The sequence below is a fragment of the Poromitra crassiceps genome (assembly GCF_964638095.1).
Source record: "Poromitra crassiceps genome assembly, chromosome: 1".
NCBI lineage: Eukaryota > Metazoa > Chordata > Actinopteri > Beryciformes > Melamphaidae > Poromitra > Poromitra crassiceps.
This window is the reverse complement of record NC_139623.1, coordinates 92,674,906-92,689,458: the sequence shown is the minus strand read 5'-3', so window position 1 is coordinate 92,689,458 and position 14,553 is coordinate 92,674,906. Positions and strand designations below refer to the sequence as shown.

At 44.2% G+C, this 14,553-nt stretch overlaps 1 protein-coding gene across 1 annotated transcript; it reads right to left on the bottom strand.

Moving 5' to 3' along the window:
- Window positions 1-709: 709 nt before the first annotated feature.
- Window positions 710-13,123, bottom strand: LOC310780722 (uncharacterized protein). The gene is made up of 4 exons (XM_083641232.1): window positions 13,047-13,123; window positions 5,854-6,362; window positions 2,732-2,843; window positions 710-2,016 (listed from the first exon to the last, which is right to left on the bottom strand). The coding sequence occupies exons 2-4, from the start codon at window positions 6,309-6,311 to the stop codon at window positions 1,723-1,725; spliced, it is 864 nt and encodes a 287-aa protein (XP_083497358.1). The 5' UTR covers window positions 6,312-6,362; window positions 13,047-13,123; the 3' UTR covers window positions 710-1,722.
- Between the last annotated feature and the right edge of the window lie 1,430 nt (window positions 13,124-14,553).

The window sequence follows — 14,553 nt, the reverse complement described above, 5'->3', positions numbered from 1 at the left end:
GTGTATATAATGACAGCATGTTTGGCATTTGAGCCGGACTAGGTGGTACACCCAGCGGATGCTGACGGCAAATAAGAGGTGTGCAAAGCGTTAAATGTCAAACCATAAGAGCCTACAGCATCACAAGCATGTGTTGTGTGACGACACCCACTGAAAATACATAAATGGAGCAGAGGGCACTTCATTAACTATGCAGACAGTTGACCAATCAGAGCATTCAATCTTATCTGGGTATGCTTGAGGTCAGAGGGGTGAACTGATATTTAAAACAGTTTGATTCTGTTGAAGGATGACTTTCTCAAAGGTTGTCCACAGCGATCAGTTATATGCGTGTATTCATCTTATTCAGTGTAGCAGATGTTTTTGTGCTACAGATATGCATCCAGCGTTACTGATCTCAAAAGTTTACACTGCGATTGCAGAGCTAGGCGCCATGTATGACAATGACTATGACGCAAAACATCTGAATTTAACATTGATGTATCACATCTCATGCCTTCCTACAGTCCTGCACCACATGCTTTTAAACGTCAGGTTTTTCACTTCTTGTGTAAAATTCAGGCTTCGTTAGGATTTATAAATGACATCTTTGAGAATACAGCACAAGTATTTAGATGCTTAGCATTTTGCTTTATTGAGTCATGGATTTAACCAGACATCTATTTGAACCTGAGACAGCAATATTTGTCCATTCACCAGTACCAAGGAGATTTGGGTTGCTAACTTTCAGCTAGATTTCCACACTATTTGAATCTGGTGATAATCATTTAAATGTATTACATGATGGGTCTAATGTTTTACACATACCGTTGCATGTTTACATGTATGACGGTCGACTCATTCCATGTAAACTGACATGACGACTTTGACTATTTCCATGCCTAGAGCAGCTTTCCAACAATAATCTCACTTTATCACACCTGTTACTGCACAATTTTCACTCAATATATTAGGAGGTACAGACACAAACATAATCCAATATATTAGCTTTGGCTATCAGATAAAAATACATTAGAAAAAAAAGAAATCTTTCTGCCGACATTAGAAAAGACACGAGGTGATACCCAGCCTTCAGAAAGGCTTTGATGGACTTGTACACACAGGTAACTGAACTTCAAGTTTTATTTTCTTAGCCACCTAAAGGATTAGCACTCTTCTCTTGCATGCAATTTATATGGCTACAGTTTTTACACAAGCAATCAGATTTGCTTTTTCGACCCATCACAGCACAGATCTCAAGATATTTTCATGGACATCTGTGAAAGAAAAACATCTTCAGATTCAACACAGCTTCTCTCTAAATAGACAAACTACATAGAGTTGATCACATCCGGGTCACAAAGAGTTAAAATCCAGATCGTCTGAGCCTGTCTAAGATGACTGAGCCAAAATATTGCATTGTGTCAGGAGTCTGTTAAGCTCCTGTGTAGTCTACACTTAAGAGTGCGTGGTTGTAGGGTTTGGACATTTACGGATGGGATTTGACACTGAAATAGACAATAAGTGATAACTGAGATGCATTTAGGTGAAATTTCAGGACAAGGATAGTGCAATCTCTCTCCTCTTTCGAAACAAACAGATTCAGAAAGGCCGTCCATTACCTGCCCCAGACCCATTCATTACTTCGAGACCTTAAAAGGTTCATTTATTCAGAGTTGGCGCATGTAAACGCCACTCGCTAAACGCTCTTCTTTCAGAGCCGGCACCTGTGAACGCGACTCCCTAATCGCTCTTCTTCCTGAAAAATGCTTTTCCCTCAGAGACTTTCTCAGAGAGCTTGTCCTTCGTCTCTTCCATTTTCTCAGAGAAGCGCTCTTTCGTTTCCTCCATCCTGTCCGAGAAGCGCTCTTTTGTCTCCTCCATTCTTTCGGTCAGTTTCTCCTTGTTTTCCTCCATTTTGTCCTGGAAGTATTCTTTCACCGTGGGCGGTGTGGAGAAGTAGCCGTGCTTGCGGAGATACTGGACACATAGCGACGTGGTGCCTAGAGTCACAGTGTATCTGGCAGGGGTCGCAATCTGGGTGGAAACAAAGATGACGTTAGACACTGGCTGGTCAAACTGAACGCCACCCTTGTTGTTTTCTCCCCAATTGTACTTGGTCAATTCCACCTGCTGTCATTGCTCCACCTCCTCTGCTCATCTGGGGAGAGTTGTAGACTAGAACGTTTCCTCCGATGCATGTTTAAAAAATGATGGAATGATTTGTCTTGTTCTTTGAGCAGTACGCTGTTTTTACTTGCAATTTGTGATATTTTTATTTTTGGTATCATTGATGCGTTGTCTTATTGTTTTATTGTTGTATTTTATGTGTGTCTGGGGCACTATGGATTCGGAATGCATGACACTTAAAAAAAATCAAAAATCAGTTCCCCCACCCCTCGGGACACATAGCCCTAATCTGTAGTAATGTCTGACCAAGCCAGAGGTGCAGTACCGCTGCCGGGAATTGAACCCGGGTCTCCGCGATGGTAGGCGAGTGTTTTACGTCTACACTACCCAGATGCCAGGCACCCTTGTTAGCTGTACCTACTTTTCTAAATGTATGGTGAAAGTGGAAGTGGAACAACTACAAATACAAGTGAGCATCAGGCAACAAAAAGATACTTCAAACTTAAAATAAAGAAATCTCGACAGTTGGATACTTCTTGGCGAAATGTTTAGGCCCAGACCCAGGAGTAAACTGAGAAATGTTGAAATAAAATAAAAAAGAATGAAGACAGAATTAAAGTACCTTGTACATGGCATAGGCAGTGAGGGCATAGCCGCTGGAAGAGTCTCTCAAAAGGCTGACGACTGACTCTGGAAGACCCATCAGCTCCAGGAACGGTACTACATTCACCCCCCTGAGGGCAAGACAAAACAAGAGGAAGCTTCAAACTGCCACACAATATATTCATTGTTTCTTTTCTACTTATGCAGCGACGTGATTGGTGTAGTAGGGCTGTTCCATTTGGCCTAAAAATAAAATCTGATTTTTTTGTCTCAAAGTTTGATTTTCGATTTTGACTCGATTTTTTTAGTTTTAGTTATACTTACCATTTAATGGTAAGTATAATGGTCTAAAAAAATCGAAGGGCTGCACAGCGGAAAAAAAAATCTCATAAGTGACACAATTTATGTTTTTACTCTGAAGACAGAACAACCCAACTTCCTGTCTCAGCTTAGCGCAGGTATGCCTAACTTCCTGTCTGTTGCTTGCAAACCTGCAGTCTCTTGATGCAGGTAACTAACACTAGGAGGAAATTCAGACAGACAGGGTAAGTCATGCTGCTAACTAGGGATGTTCATTTTGAATCCATTTCCATAATCGAAATTCAGGAAAATTAACGATCGATTATCGATAGCGTAATAATAATAATAATAATAATAATATTATATATATATATATATATATATATATATATATATATACACATATATATAATTTTTTTACTCTGGTCTGGTAATAACGTTGCGCGTTCTTGGCCAGCTATAATGGCGATGCCGCTGTGTAGTAAGAATATCAGACACTAACGCTGTGGCCAGGTAAACAAACATGTTACATTTAAGCAATATCACACGAGAGGGAGTGCTGTTGCTGGCTAATATCATCACGGCTGTGATTCGGTCGTAGGCACGAGGCTGCAGGCCGAGTGCCGAAGATAATCACAACAAAAACAACACGACCTCGAGTGTGATATTGCTTTTATACAACAGTTCTATTAAACAAAGCTGATTAAAAAAATTACAAAAAGCTGAGAAAATATATGATTTCTCTATTTATTCCTCCGCCAACAAAAATAGTCCCCTCAGCTTTCTGCTTTGCCGAAAATGTAGCCTAATCAGCCTAATTAACTGCAGGCTGTCTACTTTTTGTCATACACATTGATTTGCACGTTTCCATTGTTTGCCTCACAGTGTTAGCTTTGTTTTTGTTTTTCTCCAAATTGTCAAGTTCTGCAGGTGAAATATGAGCAAACCTGGAGGTTTCCGCAGAAGAATGTTGCTCCCCCTCGTCCTCTTCTGACGAGCATTCATAGTTTAAGTCAAAAGTTATGTTAGGAAATAAATGCATCTTTGCGCTCTCGGTATCCTAACTGTGTTACGCTTTGTGAATGACGTTCAATGTAATGTGGCTGGTGTTTGTTTTGTTGATTAGAGCAGCTGTGAAACATTTTAGACAACAGCACGAGCTTGAGTGTGATATTACTTTTATGTAATGTGACTGGTGTTTGTTTTGTTGATTAGAGCAGCTGTGAAGCATTTTGTTGATTAGAGCAGCTGTGAAGCGGAGTGATCTACACACAGTGAAGCGCCAGTGCGTTATCGTGAAATATCAGCACTGGTAGGATCCCTCTTGTCCAATCAAATTGCTCGGCCGGAACTAACTGTTGTATAAGTCAGGTTACATGATGTAAGGCAATCGGCGTCTTCCAGCTTAGCTGACAGCACAAGAGTCAAATCAACAGGCCTGCGCTCGGCGCGTTATAACGTCATGAGCGCGCCCACGGTAACGTTGACAACCACAGTCCATAGTCACACAGCCTTACACTAGCTAGCTAGGCTACTGTACTCACATTTTGAAAGTAGGACTCAGCTCACCGGCCGCGGCTTCCAGGCTTATAAACTCGTGACAAAAACCTCATCTGTCCGGATGGTCGAGTTCCATCCAGCTGCTCTCAGTCCGACGTGTGGATATTATTAGCGTTATTTGCCACGAGATGTGTGTGAATTGATTCAGGTGGACGTTAGCAGCTAAAGGCTAGCTGAGTCCATGCTGACTGCTGCTAGTACTTCATAACGTTATAAACAAATAAAATGACTTGAATTACTCACACTTTGTTGAAAATTAGGAGAGAAGTGTACGAAGTGTCATAGTTATAACGGCCTCACTGAGGTCCGCAGACCGCTGGGTGCGTTTGTTTGTGTCCCCGGCGCATGCCGGTGTGAATTCCCCATGTTTAAAACAGTTTTGTTGGCACAAAGGCCCCCGCCCAGCCAGAAAACTAGAGACTATATGAAGCTCCACCTCACGTTAGTCGGCTGTGCAATGGAGTGGGGCGAGGAGGAATGAATTCCACCCAAACGTAGTCCGCAATTTTTTTTTTTATCAAATTCATTCCTGAACGATCAATTATCGATTATCGATTATTGATGAACATCCCTACTGCTAACTGCTGCTAATGTTACAGCCAGAAGCTGTAAAGCTACTCGGTGGTCTCACGTGATGTTTTGTTGTTACAATGTATCCTAAAGGCAACGTTTCACCATCCGGTGAGAACGTGTTTTTTTGGAGATGTTGAAATAAGTTTGTCTGCTGTCTTTAGTAGCCACAGCCTTCAGAGAGACTTTACAGCGGGGAGGGGGGATGAGGAAGCAGCACGCAGCCCGGAGACATGAGAGAGAGCCGTAATTACCGTATTTAAAATGAAAATCGATTTGACGATTTTCATTTTTTTAACGTAGTCCTAAATCATTCATTCGATTACGATTCAAAATCGATTAGTCGTGCAGCCCTAGACTGGTGATGCTGTGACACTGCGTTTCATCAGACTGACTCTTACTAACTTAGCTGTGACTGTCCTTTGAATTTTGGGATCAAAAGAAAATGCAACAAGGACAAAGAAAGCAAAACATTCTGTATGAAGCAACACACTAACAGCTTGTCTAATTGAATGAGCAAAACAGAGGATGTAAGTTAACAAACACACACAGCATCTGCTATATATGCAAGTATTCTGAGCCAATAACAGGTGATTATAATGAAAACAGCTACAGCCAATGAGCTGTGTACCTGTATATAGTAATGCATGTGGCATCATGGGAATACTAAGAATAGCAAGAGGTGATGAAAAGAAGCACAACAAGACTCACTTCATAGCAGCGTAGTAGAACGTTCCGAACCACATGGAGGAGGTCATAAGATGCACGGGGATCATCACCTTCCCGTACTGTTTGAACATCCTCTTAAACCTCTGGTACAGACCGATGGACTTGTCCTGCAGCGGGTCCAGCTCTGCAGTGTCACCGTCCCCTGGGCTCTCAGTCTGGGTGTGAGGAACACCCGGCTGCGGCGGGTCCTCCGGATGCGGTTTGGGATTGTGCGCTGCCTTGCTGCAGGTAGAGGCAGAGAGCCAGCGCCGGCCCGCAGCGGGCGCTGGCTTCCTGCAGATGGAGGCAGAGAGCCAGCGCTGGCCCACGGGTGGCGGCTGGGCTAGGCGGAGGACGCAGCAACAAAACACTGTCGGCGCCGGGGGAGCGGGGATGCCAAGCAGCACTGAGCGCACGGCCGCCCCCCGCCACCATGTCGTATGGGATAGGACGCGCTGCATCCTCCTCCTCTTCTCCTCCCTTTCTGCTGCTGTCACTTTCACCCACAGAGCCTGGGTTTGGAAAAACAAAAGAAGAAAAAACACTTTGGACTAGGGATGCACCGATCCACTTTTTTCACTTCCGATCCGATTCCGATACCTGAATTTGGATATCTGCCGATACCGATATTATTCCGATATCATCACTATTTTCTCTTGACTATACAGTACAGACAAAAATTTGGCCAATTGAAGAAAAAATGAAAGAAAAATACAACTTGCAAAAAACAAAATAAAGAAAAATATGCAAGGAAAATACTTATAAATCAAATCAGCACTATTTAGTAGGGGTGGGGGAAAAAATCGATTCACCTAAGTATCGCGATTTTTAATGTCACGATTTTTTGGATCGATCTTTTATTCCAGAATTGATAATCGCAAATTAAAAAAAAAAAAAAAAAAAAAAAAAAAAAATTGCAGTCAGGCCACTCACTGAACAGCAGGCCAGGCGCCGCCTACTGGTTTACTAGTGGTTTTATTACTTTATTAGTTAGTCTGAAGTAATAATTACACTTCAGGGTTAAAGTGGGTGCATCTCATTGTAAAATTGGACTTCAAACGGCCCAAATCTGGCTTCAAACGGCCCAAATTTCACGCGCGTTGGCCCATATCGGCCTGGCCTGCTTGGTATCTAATGCCCGGCCTGAATTATGATCCCAGTCCGCCCCTGTTTTTAACTATATCGCCCAGCCCTACTCATGATATATAATATACAGTCTCTAGTGTATGATTCAACTTTTCCCATGTTCTAATCTAGTGTAAAAAAGCAAACAAACTGAAAAAAGAAAAGAAAAAAATAAACAAAAATCGCAATAAATCGTAATATCGAATCGCAATAATCGTAGAATCGCAATACTTAAGAATCGCAATATAAATCGAATCGGCACCCAAGAATCGTGATAGTATCGAATCGGGAGATAAGTGAATCGCCACAGCCCTACTATTTAGGCATTGCTGCTTTAAATAAGGGCCCTCTGCCTGTAGCTGGCTCCTACTAAGATACATTATTACTTAATGTTTTGTAATCTATTCTTTCATTACATTAGCTGTTAGGTACCTGGTTCATAATATCCCACAATAACAATTGGGTCATTAGATATTTCCAAAACAATTTGAATTGATTTGTGAAAAGTAATAAATATAGCCTACATTTACTTGCCAAGATATGTTTTGTGTGTCTTTATTTTTACTGAAATGTTTTGTGCAAATGAGTACAACCACGAGTGTGTCGCTATGTATGTGAGACTACCATTAACGTTACAATACTGCTATGATTTGATGCTGACATCAGAGAGGGCGAGAGAGAGAGACAGCAAACGCAAACAGCCAGGGCAACACGGACAGCTTCACGGTAATCCCTTTGGCCTTCGTGTTGTCTGGTGGAAGTTTGTTCTGCTTCTGGAATGTACTCTCGAAACACCAAAAAGCAAGACAGCAAACGTATGTTTGCAAAGCTGTCGTTCCGAGGGGTGGACGCTCCGTTGCGTTGTCTGAAAGCAGCAGCCAAAGAGACAGACAACACAAGCCGAAAGGAGACACTCGAGGAGTGACTCCGGGATGCGGAGTGGGCTTCCAGCGGTCAACACGATGGCTGGATGGATTAGTGAGAAGTTGTCCGTGTATCTACTATTTCATATCTTCATGCCACGGGCATATTACGTTAGCCGAGTCGCTCAGCTGAGCTCTGTGTACAGCCCTGGTACAGCCAGCCACAGTGGGTGCTGAGGCCGGCCTGGCTGCTGCTACAGGCTAGAGATCTGCAAACTGTGGAATGGCATTTCTGGAGACTGGAACGGAGGCGTGCCTCATGTTTGGGCTCATGAGCGCGAGCCATGTAAAAACTGGATCGGCAGCACATGGCACGTGGATCGGCAAAATCCGATCCATGAATTACGTCAATATCGGCACCCGATACCGATATTGGATCGGTCCCATCCCTACTTTGGACCCAGTAAATTAAATATGGTGAAATAAAACTATTCCTCCTTTTGCTAGGGGAATTCCGCCAGCAACATGCAGTATAGTACATCTGAAATAGCTGCTAGCTAGCTAGCTACTAGCAACCAACTAGGTTGTTTTGTTTTCTGTCTGTTTGACAGGGTAACGGCGGGTTCACACACACGCCTAGAGCGACGCTTTAAGCAACGCCTAAGCAACGCATAAAATTTAGGCGTCCTTGTTAACAGATGAGAGCGTTCACACATACCGCTGCCACGCTGCGCTGAAGCCACGCTCGCGCTGTGCCTACGCTGCGCTGCATTTATCGTTTAGGCGTCTGTTCTATTTTTCAGCATCTAGGCGCGCTGAACTGTCAAGCTGGCTGTTGTTTCTGACGGACTTGGGCCATATTTCCTACCGAGTTTGCCCAAAAGGGAGGGTGGAGGAGTGCATAGTAGGAGAGCTGTCCTTCATGTGTTCCTCTATTAACGTCTTTTCTGTCAGATGTATATATACCCCCCCTGTCTCAATGCATGTATCACTCATGGTGTGGATGACTCATAGTCACATGATTACCCGAGGGAAAATAACAATTACAGCCGGCCAGGAAATAGACAGACATCTCACTTGCACATTGCAATAAAAAAGAGGACTCACCCATGCTATAAATCAGATCTGAAAAGTGTAAAAAACCGCTGCTCATGTGATCAGCGTAGCGCAGAGCAGGGCTTCAGTGTGGCGTCCTGTGTGAACGCAAATAGGCGCCTAGCGTGCATGCATGAAGCAATGCCTATATGCGTAGGCGTAGCTTAAAGCGTAGCTTTAAGCGTAGCTCTAGGCGTATGTGTAAACCCGCCGTAAGGCTTAAACTTTGAATGTTTATACATAGCTTAATTTGAACAAATTGAAATACGGTACTCCAATTGCACAAGTTTAATTTTTGTATTCTATTTTTGTATTTTTGATAACTAAATGCTTTTCAGCCTTGTAGCTGATTGTGTCATTGTGACCGAGCCAGCAAAATTCAACCTAATGCAAGAGAGTATGTTCACTGTGTGTACTGTTTACTGCTTTAAACAGGGCCATGCTGTACCAGTTTGTGACACTAGGTGGAGCACTAGTACTGCCTGTTCAAAATGAATGCCCAAGGTTCAATAAAAAATAAAAATAAAATTTTGTTGTTGCTTTTTCCACCGTTGTACCGTACCGTATTCGTACCGAACCGTGACCCCAAAACCGAGGTACGTACCGTACCGTGACTTTTGTGTACCGTGACACCCCTATGCAGAACATTTTATCTGTTCCGTCCACATTTTCACGTGTAACCCATGGGAACTTCTGCTGCCATTCTGGGTTCAATCTTTTGTCTTTTTTTGCCTTTGGCGGTGGCGGGCCGTCGGCCGCAGTGTTTCCTCTTCTTCTCAGGAGTAGCAGGAGCTTGACGCTTTTCTGTTGTCTTTCTGGCCTCGGCTGAAGTACTTGCACCCTCATTACATTTAGAAAACTAGAACGACCGCAACGCGGACTTATGCCTCCGCCATTAGTTCATTCTTGAGTCCAAATCGCCATTTGAGGCAAATTGGAAGAAATTCCGTCAAGGCGCTCCTGTGATGTTGCGTTACAGAGCTTGGAAATTGGGTGTGTGAGGTCACAGTGACCTTGAACTTTGACCACCAAAATGTAATCAGTTCATCCTTGAGTCCAAGTGGACGCTTGAGGCAAATTGGAAGAAATTCCATCAATACATTCCTGAGATATCGCGTTAACAAGCATGAAAATGGCATTCGAGAGGTCACAGTGACCTTGACCTTTGATAACCAAAATGGAACCAGTTCATCCTTGCGTCCAAGTGGATGTTTGAGCCAAATCAGAAGAAATTCTATCAAGCCGTTCTTGAGATATTGCGTTAACCAACTTGGGAATGGCGTTCGTGAGGTCACAGTGACCTTGACCTTTGATCACCAAAATGTAATCCATTCATCCTTGCGCCCAAGTCGACGTTTGAGCCAAATTGTCAGAAATTCCATCAAGCCGTTCTTGAGATATTGCTTTAACGAACTTGGGAATGGCATATGTGAGGTCACAGTGACCTTGACCTTTGACCACGAAAATCTAATCGGTTCATCCTTGAGTCCAAGTCGATGTTTGAGGCAAATTTGATGAAATTCCATCAAGGCATTCGTGAGATATCGCGTTAACAAGCTGAAAAATGGCGTTTGAGAGGTCACAGTGAACTTGACCTTTGACCACCAAAATCGAATCAGTTCATCCTTGAGTCCAAGTCGATGTTTGAGACAAGTTTGATTAAATTCCGTCAAGGCATTCCTGAGATATCGCGTTAACAAGCTTGAAAATGGCGTTCGAGAGGTCACAGTGACCTTGGCCTTTGACCACCAAAATCTAATCAGATCATCCTTGAGTCTAAGTCGATGTTTGAGGCAAATGTGATGAAATTCCGTCAAGGCATTCGTGAGATATCGCGTTAACAAGCTTGAAAATGGCGTTCGAGAGGTCACAGTGACCTTGACCTTTGACCTTCAAAATCTAATCAGATCATCCTTGAGTCTAAGTCGATGTTTGAGGCAAATTTGATTAAATTCCGTCATGGCGTTCCTCAGATATCACGTTAACAAACATCGTACGTACGGACGGACGGACAACCCGGATCCATAATGCCTCCGGCCTGGCTATCGCCGGCGGAGGCATAATAACTTGCCCAGCTATGCCTGCTTTGCCATTTTGATCTCGTCAAAGCGCTGTCGGCCGCCCGCCGCCGCGGGATGCTGCTGCAGTGTGCGGATGGTGAATGGTGGGCTACAGAGGACCGAGGCAGCCCGGAGGAGACTAGACTGATTCAAGTTCATTTATGGATGAGATATTATGAGGATATGAACCGCTACATTGCATAGTGTGTACTATGTATGACCCGTTCGCCCATTTTGGCCAGTTCCAAGACTCTAGTCGGACCTGAATATCTTATATGGCGATCAGAATGAAACCAAAGTTCCCTCGGTGAGTAAAACATCATAACCTGGAAATAAGGTCCGGGGTGTAAAAAAACGTGTCGGCTAGATTTGTCCTTTTCCCACCAAACACTCCACATAACAGCGGGGCGAAAATATATATATAGGCTATACAAGTCTATATTTAAGTTGTAGCCTATTGGCAACATCACTTAGGCTATAGATCACACAATATTAGGCTAGTTTATATAAGGAATTTATTTATTTGGCATATTTCCAACCGGCCAATTGAGCCGGCGACCTCTTAATTTACCGGCCCACGGGAACAAATACAGGCTCACGGAATCCCTGCTCTACATAAAACACCAAAAAGAAGAAGACCCGATGGCGCACAGTTACACGATGGCGCCTAGCATTACAGGCAATGTACGCCAGATGCGTTACGCTGCGTTGCAGATCCGGCAAAACTGCCAGAAAACTGCCGAATCGACTCTCGCCCATGTTAATTGATGGTACATGCTCTACGGAAAAATTACGCACCTGTTCTATTTTTGTCGGATCCCGCATACGTCTGACAGATTACATGTGTGTGGGTTTGTTCGCAGCCGTACCGCATCTGTTCCGGAGGTGATGTACATTAGCCTTTAGGGTGGGCGGTGTGTGTCTGTCTATCAGTCCAGACTAGAGTCTCCATCTGCGCAAGATTCCTAGTTCCATTAATTTTCACATCACTCCAATCCTGGCATCACTTCACTGGTTACCTGTTAGTTTCAGAATTGACTTCAAGGTTGGAAAGGCCTCCCAGAGGAGCACGGACTGGTACAATCTCTTAAATAAATTACTTCTCAAGACCAATTTCTACGTAACCTTGTTTCAGTGTCCTGTTTGTCTTGATTACAAGGCTATTTGTAAATGTTTTTTAGAAAAGTGATAAATGACAGCATTTTTTAAACCAGTTAGTCTACATTGTATAAACAGAATTGAAGGTAGTAGTTGAGATGTTCATGAAGGAAGCCACTGAGCAAAACAAACATGCATGGCCCAACTGTCCCTTTTTCACTAGATACATGACAAGTCCTGACATACCTTGTGTGTTATGATTGCCCAACCATAAATGCAGCGCCTGAAACAACAGAGGTGCGAGTGAGAATTATGCAGCAAGCTGAAATCAAACCACAAAGTCAAATCACAGTGTTGACGTTTCTTACCACTCGGCTGAAGAAAAAAAAGGAGGCGTGCGGACAAAGGTTACAAAACTTCTGACACTCCTAGCAGCTAACCTAACTTTAGCTGAGCTGTGTCAAAATTGCGAGAGTTAGCCACAATAAGACAGGACTCTACGTGGCTTTCCTTCAGAATAAAAGTGTTACCCAGAAAACAACGCAACACATGTTCGTCATTACGGGTGTTATTTTGAAAGTTATACCCGGAAGTCAATTATTTTGTTCTGGTTAGCTTGACAGTAGCATCTCCCTCCTAAGCTAATTGACATTGCCCATTGGCCAGTGGTGTTTGGAGGACAGGGTTGCTTTCGTTCCCTCGGGTTGGAAAGCTAGTTTCCAGAGGAAGGCGGCGGAAGGAAAGAGCCTTCCGTCGCATTAAAGCAGAGCGTGTTTCTCCCTGTTTCAGCTGACTGGCGAGCTGAGGCCTGACTGTCAATGCTGCCAACTTTGCCTTGCTCTCTGACTCTACCGCCTTGACGTTAGCTAGCTGTAGCGGGCAGACATAGAAATAAGTGGTCAGCAAATAAGTAAGCCCTGCTCAAACAGAGGAACAGAAAGCTTAGGATACATACGCTGGAAGTTAGGGGACGAGGTCCGGATGAAAGCGTACTCCTGAGCCATGCGAGCGATGTGTCATTCAGGACCTCATCTGTCCCTGCAGCGTTATTACAGAACCCACCGCGGTTTTGGCCAGACCACGCCCTGTGCCCGCCTACGCAGCAGTCAAGCGCCGGGATTGGCCAGGCGCCCATGCTCCGTGAGCCACTGAGCCAAAGGGACGAGTATTTATTGTATTATTAATAATAATAATAATAATAATAACTTGGATTTATATAGCACGTGACCTGACCTTTCAAGAAACCCAAGGAGCGTTTGACTGCTGCATAGCGAGCGCAGGGCGTGGTCTGCCCAAAACCGTGGTGGGTTCCGTTGGGCGAGTACATGCGGAGAGCGATGGCGGAGAGCCGCATGTACTCTGCCCGCGCGGTGGGTCATGGGAAATGTAGGGAATGGATGGTTAACTAGAGCCTGGTGACGCGAGGTTAATGGTTAACGGTCGATGGTTCCAAGCGGAGCAAGGAATTCATTTCCGGTGTGCTTAGCGCAAAGTCTACTTCTTGGAAAGAAGTGAAAAGGGCAAGTAAACGGCTGTTGTGTGTGGTAACATGAATGTTTCTATATCTCTAGTGTTGCTGTAGGCTACTGAAGATACGTTCCAGAACAGTCAGTTGCCCTTTCTGTTTATTATCAGATTAAATCAACTCACTGGGAATCCTGGTCTGTGGTGCTTTAAACACAACACACTTACACAACACACACAGCGACAAGATCACACCTGTTACGTATGTATGTATGTATGTATGTGTCACAGGGTGACTATGTTTGTGTGTGTGTGTGTGTGTGTGTGTGTGTGTGTGTGTGTGTGTGTGTGTGTGTGTGTGTGTGTGTGTGTGTGTGTGTGTGTGTGTGTGTGTGTGTGTGTGTGTGTGTGTGTGTGTGTGTGTGTGTGTAGAGCTCACTGATTGCACCCCCTCCTTTGCCTTTTTCCTCCACCTGGGTAATTGGCACACAGGTGTGCTGGTGTGGGTAGTTTGGGTTCCCCTATCTCTTCCTTTTAAATAGGAGCAGCCAGACTGACAGACGGAGAGCTGGAGCTGATGAGTCGAGACAGAGAGGAACAGCACAAAACCAGCACCCACGAGAGCCTGACCAGATGACTGTTCAGTAGTGCCATTGAAGGCCTCGTTGGAGTCCCCATTTGCTGTACTGCCACAACAACAGCGTCCGCTGCACCTGGGACAAACAGCCACCTGAAGATCAGCCAGCCAAGTCAGCCGCCGTCCCTGGAGTCGACAGTGTGGATGAAAGTGGAGGGGTGGGGACGTGTTCCACCCTTCCTCCAGTTAAGTGACCGCTCTCTCACTATTCCCTGGTGCTTTTATTTTTACCCCATTTTTAATCATTTTTGACCTGCCGGCTTGGGATTTTAACAAGTCATATTTTTCTACATGGACTATCATTGATGTTTTGAGACTGGGTGTGGTGTGGATTTGCAGTGAAATTATAGCATTCCTCCAT